The sequence below is a fragment of the Sycon ciliatum genome, chromosome 1 (genome assembly GCF_964019385.1).
Source record: "Sycon ciliatum chromosome 1, ocSycCili1.1, whole genome shotgun sequence".
NCBI classification, from domain to species: domain Eukaryota; kingdom Metazoa; phylum Porifera; class Calcarea; order Leucosolenida; family Sycettidae; genus Sycon; species Sycon ciliatum.
Window position 1 is genome coordinate 57,917,355 of NC_088643.1, and position 27,882 is coordinate 57,945,236.

Below are 27,882 nucleotides of genomic sequence, written 5' to 3' on the forward strand. Positions count from 1 at the left end.
GTCTTGCACTTGCAGTCAGTACCACTACACCGTGTCCATGTCCAGTGCCACTTCCTGCAGGCTCGATATGACCATACTCCACTCTGATTTAGCCACCCACACTAGTAGCAAGTATTACCTTCACTGGGGGCAGGGGTACCTGCAGTTTGATCCCAGGACGGATACCCTGATGCCGTCAATCCTTTTTCTGCACCTTGTCCTCACCCACTTACTGAGGTGTGGTGAGCCCATAAGTGGGATCATTTTCAAGTCCACCCAGAGTTTTGGGGATTTCAGGGGGTGTCGGCCGTTGGGCGGTTCAATAGCCAATTGAGTCATCTTTCCAAGATTCCTTTTGAGTCTCTCTCCCCTCTCCCGGGGAGACCCACGTGACCAGTTTTGGCAGTGAGCAACAAGTACAAGTACAAGTACTCCATAGTCCATACTACTTTACTTACTACTACTAGCCATTCAATACCGGTCCATATCCGTCACACGTGCACATGTGCACACCGGATGTTGCGCAAGTGCTTGTACTTCGTCTCCGATGTTGTGCAACAACAATAATGCAATGCCAACGGAGACTTGTACATTCACGCCTTGAAATGAGTTAGGTTGCGGCAGTGCGGACGCTACATAGCAATCATATTTCTAGTCCACGATGAATGCATGTGCATGTTTCACAACACGGTGCGAGACGTCGTTCCTCTGAGAAACAAAAAAACATAAAGGATGAAAAGGATTTTAAAACTGTACGAGTAGTCTGTGGTGAAGCAGTGTGTGACTCCCGGTATAAAACAGGTCCTCGCGGTGGTTATGTCAGAGTCCGTGTGAGGGGAAGCTGGCAAGTGACCAGGTGACTGACTACGCCTAACCTAAATCATGGAAATGGGACACCACTTGTTGAGCACCCAAAAGAGTAGCATGAGGGGCATAAACGTATAACGTTAATTAAACTTAAAGAAGAGGTATGTGCCGCAAATAATTCTGTAGCGGGGATAGAAACGGTTTACAGACAAAAGATGATGCAAGCAGATATAAACAGACAAGTTAGTTTAGAACCTCCGACTCGTTCGCAGTAACGTAAGTCATGTACATGTACATTGTACAATGACATACCATCGTGCTGCTGATAAAGCGGAACATGTAGTTTGTAGATTGAGTTAAAAACACTTTTTTTTTAAAGACAGTGCCACCCTGTTTTTGTCTAAGCTGTTCTCACGGCAATGATAATTCACCGACAGCTCAGGCACACGCCATCAGCGATGCTGGTACCAGCAAGCAGCACATAAGAAACTACTAGAAAGACGTAACGCCGGATGCACTGCATGTACATTGTAACTCACTGAAGACTGAATACCACGTGTTGGCACTGAGAGTGCTAATTCCAGCAATAAAGCGTAAAAGCATGCACGGGCCAAGAACACATCTTTTTAGATTAAAAAATATACAGGGCACCAAAGTTGTTGTGCAGAATAGCCTTGCTACTGCTGCTGATGGTGTGGTGGTAGAAACCCACCTGATGGCTGTGGCTGAAATTGATGATTTACCACACTGCTGGCTTGTTCGGCTGCAGCTGCTGTGGCAAAATGAGTGATGAGATGCTGCTGTTGTTGTGGCTGCTGCGGTAGTTGTGGTTGTTGCTGAAGCGGCTGCTGTTGTTGAGTTGATAGAGCATGGGGCTGGCATGGTAGTTGCTGATGTAAGACTGGCTGTATGTGCTGCTGCTGATGATGAAGATGAGCAACTTGGGGTGAGGATACTGGCTGTGCAGTCACTGCCGCCACTCCACTTCCCACTAGCTGCTGGGAGTACATGGCTGGTTGAGCCGGGATCGGATTGTGCTGCTGGTATTTTTGCTGTTGCTGTTCCTGCGGATGCCCGTACGGCTGTTGTGCTGGAAGTGCTTGATGCTGCAACAGTATTGGACTAGAAATATACGCGACTGGTTGATATGGCAAAGTAGCTGCTGCTGCTGCTGCTGGTGCTGGTGCTGCCAGTGCTGTTAGCTGTTGCTGCAGGCTAGCAGCTGGAGGATTGCTTGCCTGGGATTGTGAAACTGGTATGACTGGTGGAGCGGGTACCAATGCACCCCTTACCCCTACTGGCACTGATGTTCCTACTAATGACAGGGGTTGCAGCTGCTGCTGCTGATGATGATGTTGTTGTTGTTGTTGTTTTTGTTGTTGTTGTTGTTGTTGTTGTTGTTGTCGCTGCCGCTGTTGTGGACTAGTGTGCGCAACACCGGGAACATTCCGACCAGCAGCTCCAGCGGAGTTAGCAGTCCAACTCTGCACTGGTTTAGGCTGTGATTGGGCTACAATGCCTAAAACAATAACAACGACGACGACGACAACAACCACAACAACAACAACAACAACAACAACAACATACACACACAGTTATACAACCAACAAGACATGCATCAACTGTCTAAAGTGAAGAAACAGACAGCAGTCCACCCAATATGTTCTTGTCAATCTACTTGTAGTGAAGGTGAATACAGTCAGACCCCTCGCCATCCGGAAGAACATCGTTGGTTACCGATTTACAACACATGTTATGCATGCATACAGTATGTGTATTCGATTATCCGGTTCCCTCGCCTGTCAGGATATTTTGTGGAAAACGGATGTGGTGCGGGTAAGCGAGGTCTGACTGTACATGTCCAGGACCAGTCACAAAGGGCTGACAGTACAGGTCCAAGGACCAGTCACAAAGGTCTGACTGTACAGGTCCAGGACCAGTCACAAAGGGCTGACAGTACAGGTCCAAGGACCAGTCACAAAGGACCAACTCAAATGGCATTAGCCTGTAGATCAACACACCAGCACCATGCCGTCGACCTTCCATATTTTCCGTATTTGTACGGAAAAAGCACTCCTTCGTCCGCACCACGGAATTCGAACAGATTGGTACCGGAAATCGAAAAGGATCGATCAGCTGAGTAGAAGCACGGCAAGCGCAAGCTGAGCCACACATATTCGTGTACCGAAGTGAGTGCATGCCGTGCTATGACTACATGTGGCACAAACTGAATCATATCGTGAGTACAAGTCACACATGTTCTGCACTACTAGAGACGTGCATGTGCATGTCAGACAAGACAAACACACACACAAACAATACATGTGCATGTCAGACAAGACTAACACACACACAATCCATAGCACTACATACGGCAGTACATTAGTGTACTCAAAAACACTGCAAAATACGGAAAATCAGAAGTCCAAGTAATTGGCAAATACGCACAACAGACCCCGTTGTGTGGCAGCTCTGCCAGGGCCACACAGACGACAACCAACCGGAAGCTATGCACACTCAGACTACGGAGGTATTCACCTCAGTCCCACCATATACTGCAGCAATACACACCCCTACAATGTACACAGACACACATACACATACCCATAGACACCCTACCCACCCACCCACACACAGACATAGACACCCCCTCCCCCCCCCCCCCCCCCACACACACACGATAAGCCATGCAATGAGCCAGCGTACACTGGCAGACTCTCAGCTCCCGCAACTCACCGGCAGGCATGGCATGGGCATGCCGCTGCTGCTGTGGCTGCGGCTGGTGATCGCTGGCCGGTATTGCAGACGGCGCAGCAGGTTGTGCTTGATCAGTTGTGCCTGGCTGTACAACCTCCTGCATATACCTATGCACAGCAATGGGAAATGTACATGTGGCTCAGTACTGCTCAGTATAACATTAGATCATTAGCATCACCACAGGTGAACAGAAGTAGGGAGGGAAGGGGCTCTGCTTCAGACTAGCAGTGTTTTTCTTCTTCTTCTTCTTCTTCTTCTTCTTCTTCTTCTTCTTCTTCTTCTTCTTCTTCTTCTTCTTCTTCTTCTTCTTCTTCTTCTTCTTCTTCTTCTTCTTCTTCTTCTTCTTCTTCTTCTTCTTCTTCTTCTTCTTCTTGATCGCCAACCTTGCCAACCTCTCGTAGTCACTTGTTCTTGTCGAATCGTTATTTTCATAGCCTACTCGACATTCGCCCTACAAATTACCATACATCACAACGCAACTACCTGTACATGACACACCATACCATACAACCACACCCCAACTGTACTGGGGACCTATCTCTTCGAATTGCATTATATGAGTTTCTTTTTCCTTTTTTCTTTACCCGTTACTGTCTAAAAAGCAGTCGAAACGGTTTTTATCCACCATTTGATGGTGAGTTTTCCCTTCTTCTTCTTCTTCTTCTTCTTCTTCTTCTTCTTCTTCTTCTTCTTCTTAACTTAAAAACAGCGCCAAATAAGAAGGAACTGCAGAAACGCAGCACTAAATTCCAGCTACGTTATCTGGCTGAGGCGACGTGAGAAGGCTTGGCGCGACTGGCCACTGTTTTAAAAGTCCCCGAGAGGCCGTTTGTTGGCACTTGGTTGGCGGACAGCCACCCAGCGAGGATAGTTGGGTACCCTTCAAATCTTGGTTTTAACTCGCCACACCGGCTTCTAAAGGGCCGGGGGTGGGTGTTCGCCAACCAAGTCGAGCTTTCGTTAGTTTTTTTTCGTTTTTCTAGTTTACTTGCTTGTCCTGCGCCGCGCTGGAGCGAGTCTATCAGTAGATGCTTTCGTCGCATAGAGCTACTATTGCACAAAGCCACAACACTGCGCGCTGCCATTCGCTGTATGCTTTCGCTGCACCAAGCTGCTGTTTAGCTGCAAGACGCCACAACACAACTTCACTACAACAGTCTCGTCCACAACTTCACTACAAGAGTCCCGTCCATATTGCACTACGCTGAGCACTGGCCTGCTCCCGCTCTGAAGAGGTTTTTAGCCTTCACCGTTTTTGCTCAACCTCAGGCATTGGCCCACAGTGGCATCCGCTTCCTTTTTTCTTTTTCTTTTCTCCTTTTACTTTCTCCGTCACTGCCTAAAAAACAGTCGAGACGGTTTTTTTACCCACCAGTTTTATTGGTGCGAATTACTTTCCTTCTTCTTCTTCTTCTTCTTCTTCTTCTTCTTCTTCTTCTTCTTCTTCTTCTTCTTCTTCTTCTTCTTCTTCTTCTTCTTCTTCTTCTTCTTCTTCTTCTTCTTCTTCTTCTTCTTCTTCTTCTTCTTCTTCTTCTTCTTCAGGGCAGATATACCTGGCGCCACGACAACGTACTGAAATGCATAGTAAAACTAGTAAACGAAACCATCCAAACTTATCAAAAGGCCACAGCATCAGCAGAAACGCAGAGTAAACAGAAGAGAATTGATTACATAACTTTCTGCAAGGCAGGAGAGAATCTCCCCAAACAGCCCCCCTCCCAACGCAAACGGCTAAATGACCAATTCGTAACTAGCTCAGCAGACTGGCAGGTCCTGGTGGACATGAAGGATGAGAAACTTGTTTTCCCCCACTTCATAGCACCTACAACCTGTCGTCCAGACATAGTGCTCTTCTCCAAAGAATTGAGAAGGGTTCTGTGGCTGGAACTCACGGTATGTAGTGAAGATCGCTTTGCACAATCGCGCGAAATCAAAATCGAACGCTATCGTCACCTTCATAGCGCGTGTGTAAGGAATGGCTGGGATACGGAAAGTCACACAGCAGAGGTGGGAGCGAGAGGCGCCATATCCACCAGCTTGGATTCCTTCGCGAGATCCTTGCGCTGCACTAAGGAACAGCGCAGGTTCTTGCGGAGGAATTGTCACCAAGCAGCGCTGAACTCAAGCTATGTCCTATGGCTAAGGCGAAGGGAGCGAACATGGCGCGACTGGCCGTTGTATTAAAACTGTTTGGTGAACCTGTTGTAGAGCACTTGGTGGGCGATCGGCCACCCAGCGAGGATAGTTGGACGTCCTTAAAATCAAGATTTGAACTCGCCATTCCGGCCTCTAAAGGGCCGGGGGTGGACGATCGCCAACCTTGCCAACCTCTCGTAGTCACTTGTTCTTGTCGAATCGTTATTTTCATAGCCTACTCGACATTCGCCCTACAAATTACCATACATCACAACTCAACTACCTGTACATGACACACCATACCATACGGACACAACCACACCCCAACTGTACTGGGGGCCTATCTCTTCGAATTGCATTATATGAGTTTCTTTTTCCTTTTTTTCTTTACCCGTTACTGTCTAAAAAGCAGTCGAAACGGTTTTTATCCACCATTTGATGGTGAGCATTTCCCTTCTTCTTCTTCTTCTTCTTCTTCTTCTTCTTCTTCTTCTTCTTCTTCTTCTTCTTCTTCTTCTTCTTCTTCTTCTTCTTCTTCTTCTTCTTCTTCTTCTTCTTCTTCTTCTTCTTCTTCTTCTTCTTCTTCTTCTTCTTCTTCTTCTTCTTCTTCTTCTTCTTCTTCTTCTTCTCGCAGAGATGCTGGCCGGAGGGGGCGAAAGCGGCCGGAGGATGACCCCTCACTGGGCTGCACACCAAGCCCAGAACCTGTAACTGTTTCAACAACCCGGGAAGAGTGTGAGTCTGGTAATGACGCGTCACGGCCGATACCCGCTCACACTTCCCCTAGCTCGCAGCCAGCTGCAGGGGTGTGCGATAGGTGCGGAAGCACCATTCGCCACCGATTCAATTTAAGCCGTCACTATCAGACGAAGAAATGTTTAGCTGCATGGAAAGGGGCTGCGCCTGCAGCACAGCACAAGCACACGAAAGCAAAAGCATGTACGCGTACTTCGAGTACAACCAACACAAAGCCATGTCTACATTGTGCAAAGCCTATATCTAGTTCAAACATGGCTCGACATCTGAAATCTTGCCGGGCTTTTCAGGCCAAGGTCGTCGATGAACCGCTCACTCCAACCAGGAGTAGTAAGACGGTCGTTGCCACTGCAATCAGCCCGCAATCCCAGCACAGTGCTGATGGCGACGAAGAAGAGAAGTTGGAGCATGGCTCCCAGAATGTGCTAGACCACAAAAGCCCAGAGCAGGACAGTAGCAAGCTCAATCTTCCCAAGTCAAGCCCGGCCTGGGAAAAAACAAACACACAACTAGAACAACATATCACACGCCTGTTTCCATTGTCAAAAATACGAAAAAACGATCCAGACGATTCACTTGATCAGATTACCTCGTTCCTCAGATTCTTCTTCCTCGATCACACCATCTCAGAACCCACCCCAGAGCGAAGGTCGAAGAAGCCATGTCAGTCCAAATGCCTAACTGAGCTCTACATCAAACGCCGTGCACTGCGTAAGCAATATCGAAGGAGAGATAGGCTTGCCGTCCATGAGGTTGAGACCATCAGATCAGACTACAACCGTGTGCAAAAAGACATCAAGAAACTGAGAAAGATCATCCAAATACAAGAGCAAGACCGTGAAGCGCAGAAACAGCGGACGGCCTTTCTTAAGGACCCTTACGGGTTTGCAAAACGCATGTCCCAAAGCAGATCACGTGTAACACCAACTTTCTCGGAACAGGCCTGCTTTGAGTATTTCTCCAAACTTTATGAAGATCCCTCTCGTGAGCAAATTTTCTCGGATCCAGATTTCTGTCCAGCTACGAGTAAACCGTCCACACCACTATCTGATAACAGCCCCAGTTGGAAAGCCTTCCAGAACACTCTGAAAAAATGTAGAAACAAATCTGCAGCCGGTCCAAACGGTATTCCATACATAGTGTGGAAAAAGTGCAAATGTCTGCACGGCATTCTTTTCAATATCTTCGAGAAAGTCTGGAAGACAGGATCCATTCCGCTGTCTTGGCAGTGCGCCTCAGTAACGCTTCTCGCAAAAAGTGACAATGACTCTGACCCGGCGAAATTTCGCCCAATTGCCCTATCCAACTGTGACGGCAAGATTTTCTTCGCCATGTTGTCAAAAGTTCTGACTCGCCACATGCTGACGAATGGGTATTTTGACGGCATGACCCAGAAAGGCTTCTTGCCGGGTATGTCCGGTTGTATTGAACACGCCACTCTTTGTCACGAGGCCATGAAAGACGCCAAACGCCACAAGCGTTCGATTGCCATGGTATGGATCGATTTGAAGAACGCCTTTGGCTCAGTAAAACATAATCTGATCCAGAGGGCACTGCAACGCTACCACATCCCGCTGAAAATCAGGAACCTTGTTTACTCTTACTATGAGCGTCTGACAGCATTCATTAAAAGACCACTCACTCAGACCTTCCGGTACAGCATCGGCGTATTTCAAGGTTGCCCACTTTCCCCTATTCTCTTCAACATCTGTTTCCAAATTCTACTTGATTCTCTTCAGACCAAACCGATCCAAGCCCTTTCGTACAGTTTCCGTGACACAACTGTCACTGCTTCGAACACTGGATTCGCCGACGATTTAGCAGTCTTCAGCAATCGAACTCATGGTGCGCAGAAGAAGTTAGATCTGGTTGATAGTTTCCTTGCCTGGTCAAAAATGCAGGCGGCCCCTCACAAATGCAGGTCGTACGCAGCCAAATTGACCAACAACAAATACACCTGCTTTGACCCCGCACTCAGAATATCGGAAACTCCAATACCAGCTCTAAACGGCCAACAATTCAAGTTTCTAGGCAGGATGCTAACAGATACAGTAGGTGAGATAACGCAACGCGAAGACCTCATAAACTCCACAAGATGCCTACTAAAGACAGTTGCCGAGACCAGACTGTACGGACACCAGAAGTTGTGGCTCTACCAGCATCAAATCATCCCCAAAATAGCATGGCAGCTCGAGATACTTGATCTCAGCCACAGTTTCGCCAAACTCCTACACAGAATTTGCCTTCCATTCTTAAAGAAATGGGCAGGCTTGCCCAGACCCGCAGCACCAGCAATACTCTTCATCGGCGCTCGGGAGCGCTTCGGCCTACGTTTAACGTACATCCCTACGCTATGGAAGCAACGACAGGTCATTAGATGGAATATCATCAAGAACAGCAGCGACAAGAACATGGCAAACCTGTACCAACATCACAGCAAACAACAGTATCTGCTCACAAGACAATACTCCGCAATAAAAGAAATGGAATGTGCCGAGGCAGCGATCTCTGAAGCTAGTCCAACTAACCTCCAGCAAGGCAGGGCAGGACTCGGCTTTAGGCATGACAAACAAGAGAAAATCAAACCTAGAAAACAAATACTCAATACCATTCATGAAGGTGACTGCCAAGACCAGCTATCCCACCTCAAAAGCCTGCAAATGCAAGGCAGCTGGTTAAAGTGGAGAGACACGATGTTTGAAGACCTCACTTGGAAAAAACTGTTGTACGAAGGCTACGGGAGGACTTTCTCCTTTCAACTAAACTGTGTATTAAACACACTACCAACAGTTGACAATCTGAGGAGGTGGGGTAACTCTGTGGTCGAACAACAATGCCCTCTATGCAACAGGCAAGCTACGCTCCGTCACATATTATCAGCATGTCCAACAGCCCTCCACCAGGGCAGATATACCTGGCGCCACGACAACGTACTGAAATGCATAGTAAAACTAGTAAACGAAACCATCCAAACTTATCAAAAGGCCACGGCATCAGCAGAAACGCAGAGTAAACAGAAGAGAATTGATTACATAACTTTCTGCAAGGCAGGAGAGAATCTCCCCAAACAGCCCCCCTCCCAACGCAAACGGCTAAATGACCAATTCGTAACTAGCTCAGCAGACTGGCAGGTCCTGGTGGACATGAAGGATGAGAATCTTGTTTTCCCCCACTTCATAGCACCTACAACCTGTCGTCCAGACATAGTGCTCTTCTCCAAAGAATTGAGAAGAGTTCTGTGGCTGGAACTCACGGTATGTAGTGAAGATCGCTTTGCACAATCGCGCGAAATCAAAATCGAACGCTATCGTCACCTTCATAGCGCGTGTGTAAGGAATGGCTGGGATACGGAAAGTCACACAGCAGAGGTGGGAGCGAGAGGCGCCATATCCACCAGCTTGGATTCCTTCGCGAGATCCTTGCGCTGCACTAAGGAACAGCGCAGGCTCTTGCGGAGGAATTGTCGCCAAGCAGCGCTGAACTCAAGCTATGTCCTATGGCTAAGGCGAAGGGAGCGAACATGGCGCGACTGGCCGTTGTATTAAAACTGTTTGGTGAACCTGTTGTAGAGCACTTGGTGGGCGATCGGCCACCCAGCGAGGATAGTTGGACGTCCTTAAAATCAAGATTTGAACTCGCCATTCCGGCCTCTAAAGGGCCGGGGGTGGACGATCGCCAACCTTGCCAACCTCTCGTAGTCACTTGTTCTTGTCGAATCGTTATTTTCATAGCCTACTCGACATTCGCCCTACAAATTACCATACATCACAACGCAACTACCTGTACATGACACACCATACCATACGGACACAACCACACCCCAACTGTACTGGGGGCCTATCTCTTCGAATTGCATTATATGAGTTTCTTTTTCCTTTTTTCTTTACCCGTTACTGTCTAAAAAGCAGTCGAAACGGTTTTTATCCACCATTTGATGCTGAGCATTTCCCTTCTTCTTCTTCTTCTTCTTCTTCTTCTTCTTCTTCTTCTTCTTCTTCTTCTTCTTCTTCTTCTTCTTCTTCTTCTTCTTCTTCTTCTTCTTCTTCTTCTTCTTCTTCTTCTTCTTCTTCTTCAAAATTCCAGTATCTTTGCTCTCTCTGGGTCTGTACATTTACCTAGTGCAGGTACACTGTGCATGCATGCAATGTTACCGATAGTACATGAACAACAAACTGGAGTTCTTTGATTTTACCCGGGTGCGTTCTTTTAAATTTTGGTGACTTTCTAGCCCGGATGTTCTTCGGTGCTCGATGTTAATGCCTTTAATAGTCTAAATCAAGGGAGTTTCCGTCTCCCTCCCTCCTTCCCTCTCTCCCTCTCTCTCCCCCCCTCTCTCTCTCTCTCTCTCTCTCTCTCTCTCTCTCTCTCTCTCTCTCTCTCTCTCTCTCTCTCTCTCTCTCTCTCTCTCTCTCTCTCTCTCTCTCTCTCTCTCTCTCTCTCTCTGTGTATTCCATGTAATCCTCCGCGTATACTCCAACTTCCAGGTACAAAGGCTGTCGTGCTAGCCATGGAAAGCTAAGACCGAGATACGAGTCGTATGACAAGCATAATGTTTGTCTACCTATAGTGTGGCAGAGCACCGGGGGACATTCATGCAACACGCCGTGACTTACTGTTGGTACATCGAGAGAGCTGCTTGAAACTTCTGATTCAGCTGCTGCAGCTCATTGCGCTTCCTGTGGAGGCACAAAGGAAACGTCAGCAGTGGGAGACTACGTTGGTACAAGTAGATGCGTGATTGTGCCGACCTAAGACCCGGCCAGCACAGTGCCAGAGAATCAAGAGAAGGTTGCTGGCCGTGGGGACAGTGTTGTCTGTTCACAACCTAGGCAAATTTGTGGTGCACCCTAAAGAATGAATAAAGATGACGTGTGAGGTTTCGTGTCATAGAGCGGTTTTAAAGGTAACTTGCTGGGAAGCAGCTGGATACATAGCACAAGAGTAACAGCACGTGTGTAACACTCAAGTAGATGTGCCCCTGAAGCACTTCCTTTCACCAACAACAACCACATACATGTACAACCACATACACACACACATACAACAACGTACAACAACATACAACCACGTTCACACCCACACACACGTACACACACACACACACTTGTACTGGCTCACTGCCAAAACTGGTCACGTGGGTCTTCCCGGAAGAGGAGGATAGATTCAAAAAGAATCTTGGAAAGAGAATTAGTTCTTTATAGCCGACGTTATTTATAACAGAAATGCCCTCACGCCATACAAGCAACACGACCGGCAGGTGTCCCGTGACTGTATGAGTGCACTTGGTTTACATACGGCCCAGAACCCTACAAGATATGGTTTGTTCTTAACGAAAACTGTTCGCTACAAAGGGTCAATTCTGTGTGGGATCAAGCAGGGTCATGGACAATGGTTCGCCATGTCACGGAATTCGCAATGTGCAAGTTCGTCATAAGTGGAGTCGACTGCACACACACACACCAAAGTAAGCAGAGAGGACGACTTACGCGTCAATCGCATCAATCTTTCCGGTAATAAGTGGCTTCATACTCATACACTCATCTGGAAAGCAAGCATATCAGAGAGAATGGACAATTGAAACCTACAAACAGGAAGAGAGCGACAGGACTAGTACTATGGGCAAGATGTTCAGTAGGAAAGTCGTTTGCTCCCCATACAAGACTGGAGCTCGTGAAGATGTTCAGGCTAAAACTAAAATAACTTTAAATAAGACCATAACAAACCAGACATGGAACATTCTGAATCTGAGCAGCCCAGCTTCGCTGGTTTGAAAGCCCGTTAATATAGTATCTGTCACTTGCAGAGAATAAGTGGGAATTTGTAATGGGCGCTACATGTAATTGCAAGGCAATGGAAGATTTATGCCAGCATCCCCTCATGCACAGATGTACAGATGCAAACCAACATCCACCCACGGGTGCGCGCGCACACACACACACGCGCACACATGCATGCACACACACACACACACACACACACACACACACACACACACACACACACACACACACATACACACACACACACTGCACCGGCTGGACTCGGCTGCCTCACCTTCCATCTCCTTGATCGTCTTGTCTTCTTGTTCATTTTCTATGGTGGCATCGGCATTACGCAACATCTCAAGCAGCAGGTCAACCTTTTCCTGCATGTAGGCATAAGAAGGTCAATGTACATGAGGTACACCACATAGCAAACAATACATGACTAAAAAAAGAGAGTAAACTCTAATGAAAAACAGGAAAACACTTCTGCCATGACACAGATGGCATTGTGCATGAATTATACTGGAAAGAAGATTCAATTCATGAGCTATTTACCTCCCCCCCCCCCAAATTCCCAGACCTTGGGTGGACTTGAAATTGATCCCACTTGTGGAATCACCATTGTCGTAACCAGGCAAGGACAAGGATCAGGAAAAGAGCGACGGTAGCTTCAGGGTATCTGTCCCGGGATCCAACTGCATTTACCCTGTCCTAATCCTTGATCCTGTGAGGGTGGTGGCATTCTTACGGATTCGGAAAGCTCGGTCTAACCGAGTATAGCGCGATCTGTGACTTTTTTAAAGTGAAGGTATTCATGATGCTAGATTGGGCTCTTGAATAGAGTGGAGCTGATAGGGTTCATTGGCACCATGGATTACATCAGAGTTAGCCTAACCAGATGTAGTCCATCAGTGAACAGGCATGTATACTATGAAAGCATAAGAATACGTAGTGATAAGATGGAAACTGAAAGAAACAGAGGTGGCAGGTACAACACTGCACTTTCAAGCAGTCGAGTCTGATGCCAACAGACCCAACCACTATCTGGCATAAGTGTACCCCCCCCCCCCCCCCACCAAACCGGACTACGGAACACAACGTCATACAGACTAACAGTCAGCGGGCCTAATTGTATATGCAGGGGCTAGCAGCGGCGTACCTCATTGATATTGGGCTTCGAAGACTCATATCTGCCACTGCTACCGGAAGCACCAGCTTGAGAACTTTGTGTTGAGTCTACGGCACACAGTAAATATAAAAACACCGGGTGAAAGCATAACAGTGGTAGAACCAACAGCTGCAACATCAACAGCTCCGATATCAACAGATCCAACACCAACAGCTGCAACATCAACAGCTCCGATATCAACAGCTCCAACACCAACAGCTGCAACATCAACACTAACAAATACTAATACCCGGTATTTAATAACTAAACGTCGATGATTTTGCAGCAACAGCTCCGCTGCAAAATATCGAGGCCAGCGGAGCAGAATCTGTCTGGGCCTACTCTAGAAACACACACGCAGGAAAATATCTAGACAAACAAGCAAGTGGAACGCAGCTTACTTTGTTCAGGAGATGCTTTTAGATTCCTGGTCACAAAGTTAGCTGGGAACAAGCCGGTACCAGCGAGAGTGGTTCCCTTCCACCAGACATCATCACTGGGAGAGGAGCACCAAAGCACCAGCAACACAAGAGCACAGGGAACACACAGAATGCAAATCAAAGTTCACACAGTTGCCTGCAAAAGGAAACTGCAGCTGCACGTGCAGAGATTATGCGGAGCACGTCCAGCGCAAAGCACAGTCACCGCTGTCCGTACAAGTGCTGCAGCGGACATTCTCTTCACTACTGCTAGCATACACTATTACATATACAGGTGTAGCAATCCAATTGCTTCTCTCTACAGTGTTCATACACTATTATTATACATGTGAAGAGCTTGAGAACAAAACACGGTATATCCATTTTGGCACTTTTCGGGTAAAGTCAAAATTCTGTTCTGACATTGTCTTACATCCCATCCCAATGGAAATTTGGATTTAGTACCAGAAGGAATGCTGGACCCCAAACACCATGTCATCAAAAATCCACACCTCTCAGATTTTGATATTTTTTAGTTTTTCACCTTCTTTTTTGGCAAAACGCAGTATATCCGGGTGAGAATGTAGGAACAAGACGCCCTCTCCCAGCAGGAGACAAAACAACTGGCTCACTGATACCATCGAATGTCACCTCAGCCACGCTGATGTCTAAGACAAGAGCTTCGACAGCGTCAGGAAGAAGAGAGAGCTAATTTGACAGCCACAAGTCGAGTCAAGCGCTCGTTCAAAAAAAATTCGAACTGGTTTGAGAAAAATGACAAAAAGCAGTGTTCTGTGCGTTCTGAACACCACGCGCGCTGCCCACGACTGTATAACTATGACAACTGGCGTATACTGTGTTTTGAAAAAATTCTAGCCGGATATACAGCGTTTTGCTCTGAAAGCGACTGGTTGAATGGGGTTTTCTGTAGGTTGTACTGCGTTTTCGCCAAAAATGACCGCGCCATCAAATTCAGCTCGATGTGATCTTTCGGGTGGGTCAAAAATCTCGATTTTGAAGATTTGGCGCATACAGCGTTTTGTTCTCGGGCTCTTCATGTACAGGTGTAGCAATCCAATTGCTTCTCTCTACAGTGTCCATACACTATATACATGTACTGGTGTAGCAATCCAATATTATTGCTTCTCTCTACAGTGTCCATAGCAAGCTAATGGCATAGTGCAATGCAGATCTACTACAGTGCTGGTCTACATACAGTGCTGGTCTACATACAGTGCTGGCCTACATACAGTGCTGGCCTACATACAGTGCTGGTCTACATACAGTGCTGGTCTACATACAGTGCTGGCCTACATACAGTGCTGGTCTACATACAGTGCTGGTCTACATACAGTGCTGGTCTACATACAGTGCTGGCCTACATACAGTGCTGGTCTACATACAGTGCTGGTCTACATACAGTGCTGGTCTACATACAGTGCTGGCCTACATACAGTGCTGGTCTACTACAGTGCTGGTCGGAGAAATCAAACCTCATGAATAAAGAAACGACGCGTTCGAGTGCACGGACCAGTATGCCAGTATGCGAGTATGCGTAGTGCTACGGTTGCGTAGCGCCCGGCGCTACAGTAAAACCTGTCACGGCGACCACTCGGATAAAGCGACCACCTGTCCCAGAAGGCCACTGCAGCCAGGACCAAGGGATGCTATGTCCAGTCAAATGACCCTGGATAAGCAGACCACCTGGTAACAGAGATCACCTTTTGAAGGTCCCTTGAACGGTCGTCTTAGACCGGTTTCACTGTATTTTTATTGATGAGGTGGTGGGATTTTCTTTGGCCAGGACTGTACATACAGAATACAGTGTGCTCACTACTCACCTGTCATCAACAATGTTGATCAGCTCACCAGCTTTGAACGAGAGTTCGTTGCTTTCAACAGCCTCAAAGTCATACTGTGCGCGTACCTGACGCACCTAGCGCACACCGGCAAAGCAGAGAGAAATGGCACCACGGTGTTCACTGTCCCATTGCGTGCAACAAAGGCAAGCTCCATGAGCCAGTCGACCTTTTGTAACCCAAACACCCAACTAAGAAGGGCAGTCGACTTACAGCTCGGGTTTAACCACCATTGAACTGGGAAATCGAGTCCCCAAGTACATGTATGGGGGGGGGGGGGGGCAACTTAATACCGGCAAAATAAGGTAACGTGCTACGAAATTGCGAACACATCGTCACGTCTGACATGCACCGGCATAATGTTCCATGCTGAACACAAGGCACCGGACAGCAGAAGAGGACAGCACGAGAGGGCAGAACGAGAGGACAGCAGTACCATATTGGCAAGGGCAAGCGTGACTTACTGCCGTGGATGATGCGACACCAGGGCTTGCGGTCGGCGCGGCAGCAGAAGCAAGCGCACTGCTAGCCGCATCAGCCAGATTGGGGTACACCTTCTTCTACACATGACACGGTAAGCAAACATAGACACAGACACAAATGAAGAGCTGGAATAAACATTAAAAAAACATTAAATCCATTTAAAATAGAAGAAGAAATCACATGGGAACAAGATTTTGTGAAAAAAGTTCAATATTTAATTTATGGACGATCCCTTAGTTCGCCCAACAGAGTTCGTCGTAAACGAATAATTTTGACTTGATATGATGCCCGGCCAACCATAGGATTGGTCCTAGTTTGTATTAATGGAAAGTTCGCCCTATCAGTGTTCGTCGTAACGAGGTTTGACTGTAACATCTACTAGTATACAAACACTGAAGAACAGCCATATATACAACTGAAAGCAATGGCAGTGTAGCATGCACGTTGACATCTAAACACACACAAAATGTGATCACAGTACAGGTGATGAGAAAACGACCAGCAGGCAGCAGAGGGGAGGCTACTGGTATCTGATGGCGGCTTACCTTTCCCTTCCTTTTACTACCCGCAAGACAAGATCGGCCCGGTTTGGGCTCAGCCTCTTGTCGGCCAATGTCCTTCAAGGACAGCTGAATGGCTGCATCACACACACACACACACACACACACACACACACACACACACACACACACACACACACACACACACACACACACACACACACACACACACACACACACACACACACACACACACGTGCACACACACACACACACACACACACACACACACACACGTGCACACACACGTGCACACACGGGCATGTACACACACACACACATACACACACGCAGGCACACAGACAGACATACATACACACACATACACACACGCACACACACATGTAAGCACATACACACACCATGTACCAGGCACACCGATCAGAAGAGAAGCATGCAAATCCTCAATGGCACTGGATGTACCCCCGCAGATTTTCCCATGATAGAGCAACGGTACATGTATCGGACAAGATCTGAATGAAACAGATCACAGCTTGCACAAGGAAACTGTCCAATCCACATAACTGATGATGCCATGTAATAGTGCAGCAGCAGGAGCACCATCAGCAGCAGCAGAACTCACCTTTCATCAAGTCTACTTCTTCTTTAGTTTTCGGAGACAAGGAATGCTGCTGAGGCGGGTCTGGCGAGAAGGTCACCTTCTTCATTGGCTTTGCAGTCTGCCCCCTGCGCTTGGAACGTTCAGTAGCCTTCGCTAACGCAGCAGAGGGTTTCATGCTCGCCAATACCTAGACCAGAGGGACCCAGAACAGGAAACTCGTTCGATTACGTTGATAATGATAGACAGGGTGAGTTGTCAATTGGCAGAGCCATTACTCCCACAGATCACAACTGATCACACCCCAAACTACTCCATTTCAAGTTGACATCATTTTTTATGACGCAACGAGCGACGCACGAGTGATTTACGACGCTTGCACTGCCAGGGTGTCAACGCATCACACGTGCTTCTTCGCACTAACTTGTACAGGATCAAATGGGGATTTGTCCAGCACAGCTCCAGGATACATCTGTACATGATCAAATGGGGATTTGTCCAGCACAGCTCCAGGATACATCTGTACATGATCAAATGGGGATTTGTCCAGCACAGCTCCAGGATACATCTGATAATACGTGTACACCGTGCATGGCATTATAGAAACGACACGTCAACTTTAAGTTCTGCCGGTACAGCACGCATTGCGGAGTTGGGCACTCTGTACTCTTGGTAGAATCATGTAATGTTCCAAATCACTGTCAGAGTAAACACCACAGCAGGAGACCTTTACAATAACGGTGTAAACTTTGCTATTTGTACTTGCTGGCTGCTATATTCCTATTCCACCTGTGAAACCATTTTAAAGAAGAGGTTGGTGCGACTTCGGCGATAGTGAAACCATTTTAGCTAAATAATTGTTGGGTTTAGTTATTACTTCCTCCGCGTCATTAAAATTGTCGCTTCCCAGAGCGATTTTCGAATTTATTTTGTCCACTCGAGGGGCAAAGAAATCAGCTAGAAATTGAGGCAGAGCATTGTCGACGGACCAAGCTTTAGTTTGTGGCCTCCCGCTTCGCTGCACTTGCAGCTAAGGTCGACGTCTTCATCAGAGTTTGAGGCAGACCCTTCAGCACTCAACAATACGATGAAGAAGACGTGCGTTCAAATTCAGGTCAAGAAACTTCGTTTTCAAGCGATCCATGCCTCCAGGTGGCAGGGGATGAAGGCAAGCTAACATTTTTCAAGTACACTGTAACGACCTTCCAGCAGGGTAGGGTAAGCAGTTCCGCACCTTCTTTCCTTGGCAAGCGCTTCGCTGATTTTTTTCGGTGTTTTCAGACCTGCTACCTTCGCAGCAACATGCGCCACAAGTAGCGCATTGTAGGAATTTGAGACCACTTTGTTCTTGCCATCGTCAACTTCAGCATTTCGTATTCAGGAGAGATACCAGGATTCTTATACCCGGGCTTGCAGTCTTGATAAATGCCCACTCGAACGATGTGGGACGGCACGAACTCCAGAAAACGAAATGCGCTCTGGGGCGGAATAGTGCGGAGCGCGATGAATTTGCTTGGTGCGGAAGAGAGCTCCGACAAAGTCCGTGACCACCACGGCTTCAGTAACAAGTAGACATTGCGCAGGAAGGGTCGCACCAGTGTTCGAACACAGAAAACAGCGATTCCGACTGTCTGACGAAGACGAGCCAAGTCACAAATATTGCGATGTGCGAAGCGACAATTTTAATGACGCGGAGGAAGTACATACAAGTACTATGTAACGAAGTTCCACTGGTGATAGTGACGAGAAGACGTCTTGGAATATAATTTGTAAAGGTTCATGGATATTAGCGTTAATTCCAAAGAGGGGAAGGTAAGGGACCATCGCAAAAGTTCGCAGAAGCCCCTGAAACGAAGAGCATACGTTTGGGGGGGGAGAGAGTCGTGTCGAAAATCGCAAACCGGGCTTCAATTCAAAAAAGTATTGACGACATGTAGGAGCTGATATATATAATATAATCTTTATTTCAGGATTACCCAAAGGCTAACATATAGATTAGCATGCCATCACAGCCGGCGTAGATATCGCTTGTCAGGACGCGTAGTCCATTCATGCAACTGCGCGTGTCGCGTAGCTGGCTGCCTGTACACTGTGTGTAGTCTAGTACCAAGAGTCCATAAAACGCGTGGTTTATGGACTCTTGCTAGTACTAGTACTAGCAGGGGTTCATAGGGTTTATGAACCCCTGCTGTGTAGTATATTATAATAATTATTATGTGTGCAGCATCCAAGTGAAATAATGAAGCCCATACTGTGACTGTCGTTTCGTTTGAGGGGGGAGGGAGGGGGGTCAGGCCCGAAACTCACGGTCTTCGTTTCGGGGGCTTCTGCGAACTTTTGCGATGGTCCCTAAGCGCCATCAAGCCGAACACAAGCTACATTCCCAGGCTCCATGGAATGCTGGCCTGGTACGATAACGGGATGGTAAGATCATTGACCAGTGCTCAACCTCACTTTCATGCCGTGGAATGTCTTGCAGTACTCCAGTACTCTAAGTTTGCTGTTCTCCTTTTCCTATCTTATGCTCTTCCTGCATTCATATAGTTATTGGTTTGTGCTCTCAGTAAAACACGTTTCGGCAAAAGAAGCAACATCAGAACCAGCACAGGTAGCAGCAGCAGCAGCAAGTACGAAGTCAAGGGGATAAACAGGCTAAAGACATAGCACACACACACACACACACACACACGCATGCACACACACACGCGCGCACACACACACACTACTGGTGACTATACACATCAACACCAGCATCAAAATAACAACATACCTGATCAGCATCGTGTGGGTGAAATCGGACTCCACGTTTCTTCAACAAAAGGTAGAACTCGTAGAACGTGCTGGTGGGAAACATACAGAAGTTGACATATATTGGCAAACAGTCACAAACATGCATATGTGCACACACACACACACACACACACACACACACACACACACACACACAGATGCAGACACACATACATACAATTGTACTCGCTCATTGCCAAAGCTTGTCACGTGGGTCTTCGAGTCTTCCCAGAAGAGGAGGATAGATTCAAAAGGAATCTGACTATTGAACCACACAACGGCCTCCAACCCTGCGCCCCCCCCCCCCCCAAACTCTCAGTGGACTTGGAAATGATTTCATTTATCGGCTCACCACACCACAGAAAGTGGATGAGAACACACACACACACACACACACACACACACACACGCATGCACGCACGCACACCACACACCTACCCATAATAAGCTTCATTGCAAAAAGCAATCAAGCACTGCTGAAGGAGCTCCTTGAAGCTTTCCTTGACTGCCGCTGCTGCAGCTTTATTCTTCAACTACATATGGCCAACAGACAAACACAAGAAACCCGAAAAGGCACAGAAACTGAGAAAACTGTTCTTCGCCAGAACACGCAACCATATATCGTGCACATATCTAGAGATAAACTCTAGAAGTTTCGGCATTGAACAAACAGCTGTGTTTTCATTCCATCTTGTGAAATCACCCCGCCATTTTCAGCGCAGCAAACTGTAATAAAACACTGCCAAGAACCACTGTCAAGTTAGTTGCAGGCCTGTCAAGAAGATACATTATACATGAGCACAAAACACTTCCACTCGACATGTACTACTTCTTGCCATCAGAGTGGAACAGTCAGAGCAGGCCTACATGTACACTAAAAAACGCTCAAAAGAGAGGTGAGATTGGTGAGATTGCAGCCATGCGTGCGTGTGTGCGTGTGTTCCGGAAGCGGTGGTGGGACAACGGTGTGTCTGCCATGAAGTAGCGCCAGATCATGAACTAGTACGACCCCGCCCAGGATCGCAGAGAGTGGAGAAGAGCATGCAGCATCATTCCTCCTCCTGAGCCTGTCACCACAGACTTCGTTTGCAGTTGTGGAACGAGCTATTGCAGTCGCCAGGGCTTGACTCGTCACGCCCGATTCTGCTTGTGACTTCAAAACTGTTGGTCCCTTCGTGACCTGCTATCATCTCAGGATGGGCACATTGTATAGTATTTTGTGCACGTGCAAAAAGCCAAAAAACATTTGTAAATATGGACACACACTACATAATCTTTCACACACACACGCACACACACACACACACACACACGCACACAGACGCACACACACACGGACACAGACACATACACAGACATGCTGCAAGAAGTCAGAACATGGCTACATACCAGGATGTGTTGGGCAATGAGAATAAATTCCTCGCAGCATAACTCCTGGTAGACTTTGGTATCGCACACCACAAGAATGTATCGAATCAGCTACATGCAGATAGACAGACAGACAGACAGACAGATAGATAGATACGCAGGCAAACATCCAGCAGAAGCTTGAGTATCTATACGAGGTGAATTGCTATTTCTGGACATTGGACATTTCTGGACATTTCGAGTAAAATAATTTTTCGTCGCGTGTAGAGTCAAGTCAGTCAGGTTGATGAAGTTTTTTCTTGTTGTAGTTTACAGCTGGGCTGTTGTAGTTTCTCCTCGAGTCGGTGCCTTGTTGATAGCCTTTTCGTGGGAGGCATTTCAACGAGTTTTGTGGTACTATGTCGCATGAGAATTTTGAATTTTGAGTAAAATAAGAAGTAATGGATGAATCGTTGGCTTCCCCATGTGCACTCCACTTCAGACGCTGTATAGTCTTGGACCTGTTGGCTGGAAGTGTGAAGAGGCCAACTGCAGTCCACCAATAGAAAAAATAACAAAAATGGGGCAGTATAGGATGCCTATTGACGCTATTTTACTTTCATGTCCAGAATTCCATACACTGGAATTTAGGCCAAAAAATTGGCCTGTCGAAAACATCCTGCTATAAAGTCTCTGGGATCACAGCATGAGCAATTGTCACATATTTGGAAAGATGAAGGATTAGGCCATACAATAGATACAAATAGATATGAAAAATGTAAAACACACAGCCAGTGGGCCTCTATTTTATTTTCATGTCCAGAAATTGCTATTCACCTCGTACAATGGCGTACCAGCACAGGCTCAACTAGAAGATTCATTTCTAAACGAAGAAAATACTTCAAGCAAAGCCAGGCTGGGCAATGTTCGAAAACACTGTGTCCCAGTCAGCAAGAATGTGTCAGATGGAGTTCAAAAGGCCTCAGCCCAACGAAAAGTTTGTCTTAGCCAAGCTTTGGGCTTTTGGGACTCGGTGCTTGGAGCGTCCTTTCCGAGTTTGGCTAATAGCCATGTCGAAATACACTAGACAGCTGCTACTGGTCCTTGTTGGGACCAGACAAATAGTACGTGTTATCCGAGGGTGCATCTTAGCTCAGGGTTTCTTAGTTTTTAGAGAGGTTAAGACGCACGTTATTTCCGACGTGACGCGCAATTTCACGTCAAATTTGGCGTAAAACTCCAAATTTCGACGTGAGCGACGCGCGAGCCAAATAACGTGAGCTAAAATTTCGCGTCACGAGTGATGCTGATTAAATTATGGAAGGGGTATACACACTGTGTTTCCCTGTGGATCATGAACTTTGAACAGTGCGGATGCTGCACAAAAACTCAACATCAGCTTAGCTTACCTCTATGCAATTCAGTATCACAGAATCTGCCTTCTGGCACAGCTGTATCAGGATGTGGTGCACAGCTTTCTGGCGCCTGCAGTCAAGCACAGAGCGTGCACAACAGCAGTGATGCAAACACAACATCCACACAAGCACACAGATACATCCACACCATCAAATCATCCCTGCACACATACACTGTACATGCTGCACACTGTCACATGACCAAGCACTTCCACAAACAGCAACACACATACTGTACATGCACACTGTCACATGATCAAGCACTCCCACAAACAGCAACACACATACTGTACATGCTGCACACATGATCAAGCACTCCCACAAACAGCAACAGCAACATGACATACCGTAACCGTCGTGTATAAAGGCCGCGGCTTATATGACTTTCTTGGGGAAATTTTGCAGGCTTCTATACAAGAGAGATATTTCTATGTACTTCAAGTATGTCAACACTAAAACCAGGCTTATGTGCCGACAGTGTATTTTGAAAATCGAAGCTGAGTGCTCAATGCACAAATGTGCTTCTTCTTTTTTTAAGAGTACAGTTTGCACATTCGTGTTGCCACCGGCTATAGAAGTCCAGTGCAGCTCAATCAGATCCAGTCGCGTCACTCAAGTACGCGCCGGGCGTTGCGCAACCCCAGACCTGCGAACACTGGGCTGCGAAATGATGCAAGGCGCAAACTTGAGTGACGCGACTGGATTTCATTGCGCTCATTGAGCAGGACTGTATCGTACTTGTAATATGTATAGTAAACTCCCCTTAACGTTACTCGACTTCCCAGATCTAGGCACCTGTCCAACTCCTCTCTATAACAGACACATCAGCTTTTCAACAAAGACAAACAAACAGCGCAGAAAGCTATCGATCAGCAAGAAAGGTGTTCATCGATATGTAAACACAACAAGATACATGATTGTGGTGTTTACATGTACATACTTCAAGTAATATGTTCTGAGTTCCAGTTTTTCCAGTGTTGGTCTGTCCAGTGATCCGTTTGGTGTTGTGTTTTCCGCATCCTGACCCACCGGAGGCTGTCAGAAATGATTTGTGCACCGCTTGCAGGCGCGCGCGCGCGTGCGCGGCGGTCTTGGTGGTACTTGGTCAACTGGAGGCCGCGCAATCCCTACGTCAGTTCCGGGATGGCGTAGCGTATATGAGCCTCTAGATCCGAAAAAGGGGGCTTATGTCGTTTCGCGCAGTACTGAGAAAAAAAATGCATTTGAAAGTTGAGTTTTCCGCATAAAGCGATGTATAATTCACTTATTGAAAAACCAATAACTCTGTGAAAGATGAAAACTTTGGACCTAGGTTTTTTACAGAGAGATCTGCTGGGATACAGCAATGTCATGGTATAGAAAACTCAAAATGTTCAAAAATGACATAAGCCTCCTTTTTGGATCTAGAGGCTCATATGCTCATATAGAACAGATTAATTTTAATGTCAGGTCCTCCGCCGTCACACTGCCTCGGAGCACACGGCCAGCTGGAATGCACGCAGGTGCTGGGAACGATTGACGCGCTACTGCACCTGTGCGTGCACTGACTGGGTCTGTTCTTCCGCAGCATTAAACGTCAGAAGATTTTTTTTCACTTGAAAATACCGCCATTCCGGCAACAGGCTCTCAGCTGCACCAAATAGATAACTTTGCCAATATTTCGCCCATTGGGCATCATCAGGGCATGCCCTGATGATGCCCAATTTGCCAATATTTTGCCCAATGGGCGAAATATTGGCAAAGTTATCTATTTGGTGCAGCTGAGAGCCTGTTGCTGGAATGGCGGTAATTTCAATCGGCCGCGATAGTCAAACAATTTGACCGTCAGCACAGCAAAGCGAAGAGCAAGAAACAACAGCATGGCGAATTGGAGTAATGCGCATGCTCCGCACCGTCCCGTGCGGAAACGCGGGAATTCGGAGTGCACGCATGTTATGCATGTACAAGTGTTGCTTATGGCAAGGATGTTGGTGTGTTGCTAACTCCACTTACCGTGCCATGCACGGAAACTTACCGTATTTCCGTACATATAAAGCCATGGCGTTATATCCGAATATAAGGCCACCATCACTTATAAAGCCATGGCGTTATAAGTGAACAAAATTCAATGTGGAGGAAGTTGCATCTGGCGTTAAAGGTGAGTTCAATTCTTTCAGTGAACGTACAGTAGCGGTGATTCTCTCGGCATGTACCCATCCCCCTGGCACATGCCATACCGCCACCGCACCTTCACACAAGTTTCCATGCCACCTATCCTTGTACACAATAGGTTCACATTTTGAAATTTTCAGGGAAAATTGAAAGTACATGGATGCTCGACATGAACGTGCAACGGCACCGTACGAGTACTCGAAGTTCATACTCTGCCGATTTTTTGCATGTATGCGTCTCTCACTTTTAGCGCCATGGCGTTAAAACCGAGGCTATTTTCTCCAAAAATTTGGTCCAAAACAGCGATGTTTCACCTATAACGCCATGGCGTTATATGCGCGGAAATACGGTATATTCAATAAAATTAGCTGAACCGACATTTGTGTACTTTATTCATGCAATGCAATGTAAATAATAAAGTACACAAATGTCGGTTCAGCTAATTTTATTGATTGCGGTTATCAAATTATTGTCTCCTCGCCGTGTGTTTAAACATGAAAATATCCGAAACAAAAAGCTCGGCTTCAGTTCATTCATAAAAAGATGGGTCCTGGCTCTGGCGAGCTCCCGTTTTTGGCGATTTTCTCGTACCTGGTGCAGTGCTGCGAAATTCGAAACTTGAAAAGGGGGTCCAAAAAGGTACGTCAACTGGGGTTTGAACCGCACAGTGTACTGTTGCAAGTAGAGTGAAACCGACTGGATTTTCCCAATTCAGTGCTTTTTATGTCATGATGCACGTTCCGCGCTCCCGTTGCCGCATACGAGCGTGAGATTACATATTTGTACATGTACGGTACAACCTTTCTTGCGCCAGCCGTTTCCTTTCATGACCATTCCTTGCCGAGAAAAAGTAGGTCGTCTCTCATGGTCTGCTGGCCGCCATTGCTTGCCGTTCTTCATCCTTTTCTCCCGTTTTCCTGTTTGTAATTATAGCGTTATCAGATGGTAGTTTGCTCACAGTGTGGTGTGGAGGCTGAACGCGGACTTACAGTCCATTCAGAAAAAGATGGACTTCTAGCGTTTGGCCATAAATGGGTCAAACTTTGAGTTTTTTTAGAATTTTTTCTGGAATCCCCTATGGAATCCTCTTCCAATTATGTTTCTGAAGTTTTTTTGTTCAAAAAGCAAGCCATAACAAGAAAAGGATTTCGGCCTGGTTTTGCCCGAACAGCACTGAATTGGGAAAAACCATAAAAATCCAGGCCGTTTGACCCTGCCTGCAACAGTGCATTGTGTGGTTCGAACCCCAGTTCAGGTACCCTTTTTACTTTTTAGACCCTTTTCAAATTTCAAATTTCGCACCACTGCACTGTGTACAATGAAATCACGAAAAATCGCCAAATACGGGAGCTCGCCAGACCCAGGGCCCATCTTTTTTATGAATGGACTGTAGGCTACGGACGTCGTAGAACACGTTGTGTTTTAGGAGCACCAGGCATCTAAATTTCCTAAATGCTTTTTGGAGAAATAGACTTCAGAAACACAAATGAAAGAGCATTCCACAGGGGATTGCCAAAAAATTCTGTAAAAATTCAAAGTAATTAGTTTGACCCATGGCCCATTTAGGCTGCAACCACACTAGGTACAAAACTGCGTAAACGCAACTTTTCTGCTTATGTCGTCAAGGAAACGCGTGCGAAACGCAAAACGTACTGCGTTTCGTTTCAGCAAACCGGGTACCCCTGTAGAAAGCAACTTTTCGCCTTTTCCTTGCGTTTCGCTCGGTTCTTCACACGGCCGGGTAGATGTTTCTTAGAATTCTTGGTGAGGCTTGCACTGTGTCGGTAGTAGACGGCTTCCTTGTCAGTTTGTAGTATTTGAGATTTCATCTGCCAGGGCTTTGCTTTCAGTATAATTTCCGGACAGTCCTGTTGCCTGCTGCTGTTAGTTCGAGATGCCGCGCAACTACAAATTAAGTAGAATGTACATTGTATTTCGCTGATAATCTCGAGCTGAGAAGCTCATGCAGCTTGGGTCAGCGTACCAGAAGACGAAGCAGGGCCAGATGACAGCCTGGAGCGGACCATCCGAGAGAAGGAGATGACCGAGGCCTTGAACCATGACATTGTGAACGTGTATGTCAAGGCGCTCGCGACTCTTTTTCAAACTAGTACTGAGTACATGTACATGTAGTACATGTACATGTACATACATTTTCACAGCGCGATTTTTCTGGGACCCAGAAATGTAGACAAAACGCAAGGATTCCTTGCGCATGAAATGGCAGTGTGGATGCGACTTTGCGTTATCTAAAAGCTGAACGCAAACGCGTACTTGATTTTGTACGTAGTGTGGTTGCAGCCTTATGGCCAAAAGTTAGAAGTCCATCTTTTTATGAATGGACTGTAAGGTCCAGACACCACCGTGCTTCTTCCACCAACAACGTTGACAGGGTGAAATTCACGATACTTACTCAGGTTGCGTGGTGAGTTGCTTGATCAGCCCAGCAAGGTGATGATACGTTGTGTTGAACTCCGCTGCCACTGGTGGCCCTGATATCGCTTTATCTATCATTAGGAACAAAGAAAATGAGCCGCACAAGATCAGCCATACGTACAGTACCGTCTTGACAATGAACTAATTTCTTACCAATTTCCGGAGCAAGACTTGGCATTTCGCAAATTAGTCGAAACACTCAGCAGAGTGCGTTCAAATCAATCAAATCAAAATAGTAAACAGGCTGTAATTATTATCGGGCTTTCCTCCAGAAATCTATTATTTCCCCCTCCTTCTGCACACACTACCAGTATCAGCAATGAAATAATCACCCATTCATTCGAGCTAGAGGATGCTTCAACAAACTAAGTTACTTCGCTTCTTGACGAGATGATCTGGTGCCGGTTTTCAGCACGACAAAGGCTTTCGTCTTGACACTGACAACTGAGTGACAGTTACTGTTTCGTACTCTTTGCAGCTACATGTGGCTGTAGC

The 27,882-nt window shown here is 46.7% G+C and overlaps 1 protein-coding gene across 1 annotated transcript; it reads right to left on the reverse strand.

Annotated features, from left to right (window-relative positions):
* Window positions 1-546: 546 nt before the first annotated feature.
* LOC135804558 (signal transducing adapter molecule 1-like) lies at window positions 547-27,882 on the reverse strand. The gene is made up of 17 exons (XM_065318448.1): window positions 27,541-27,882; window positions 27,365-27,458; window positions 22,795-22,870; window positions 21,428-21,517; window positions 20,477-20,571; window positions 20,019-20,088; window positions 17,273-17,438; window positions 16,675-16,766; window positions 16,111-16,206; window positions 15,629-15,723; window positions 13,770-13,864; window positions 13,360-13,436; window positions 12,490-12,580; window positions 11,922-11,976; window positions 11,049-11,111; window positions 3,523-3,650; window positions 547-2,305 (listed from the first exon to the last, which is right to left on the reverse strand). The coding sequence occupies exons 1-17, from the start codon at window positions 27,563-27,565 to the stop codon at window positions 1,464-1,466; spliced, it is 2,250 nt and encodes a 749-aa protein (XP_065174520.1). The 5' UTR covers window positions 27,566-27,882; the 3' UTR covers window positions 547-1,463.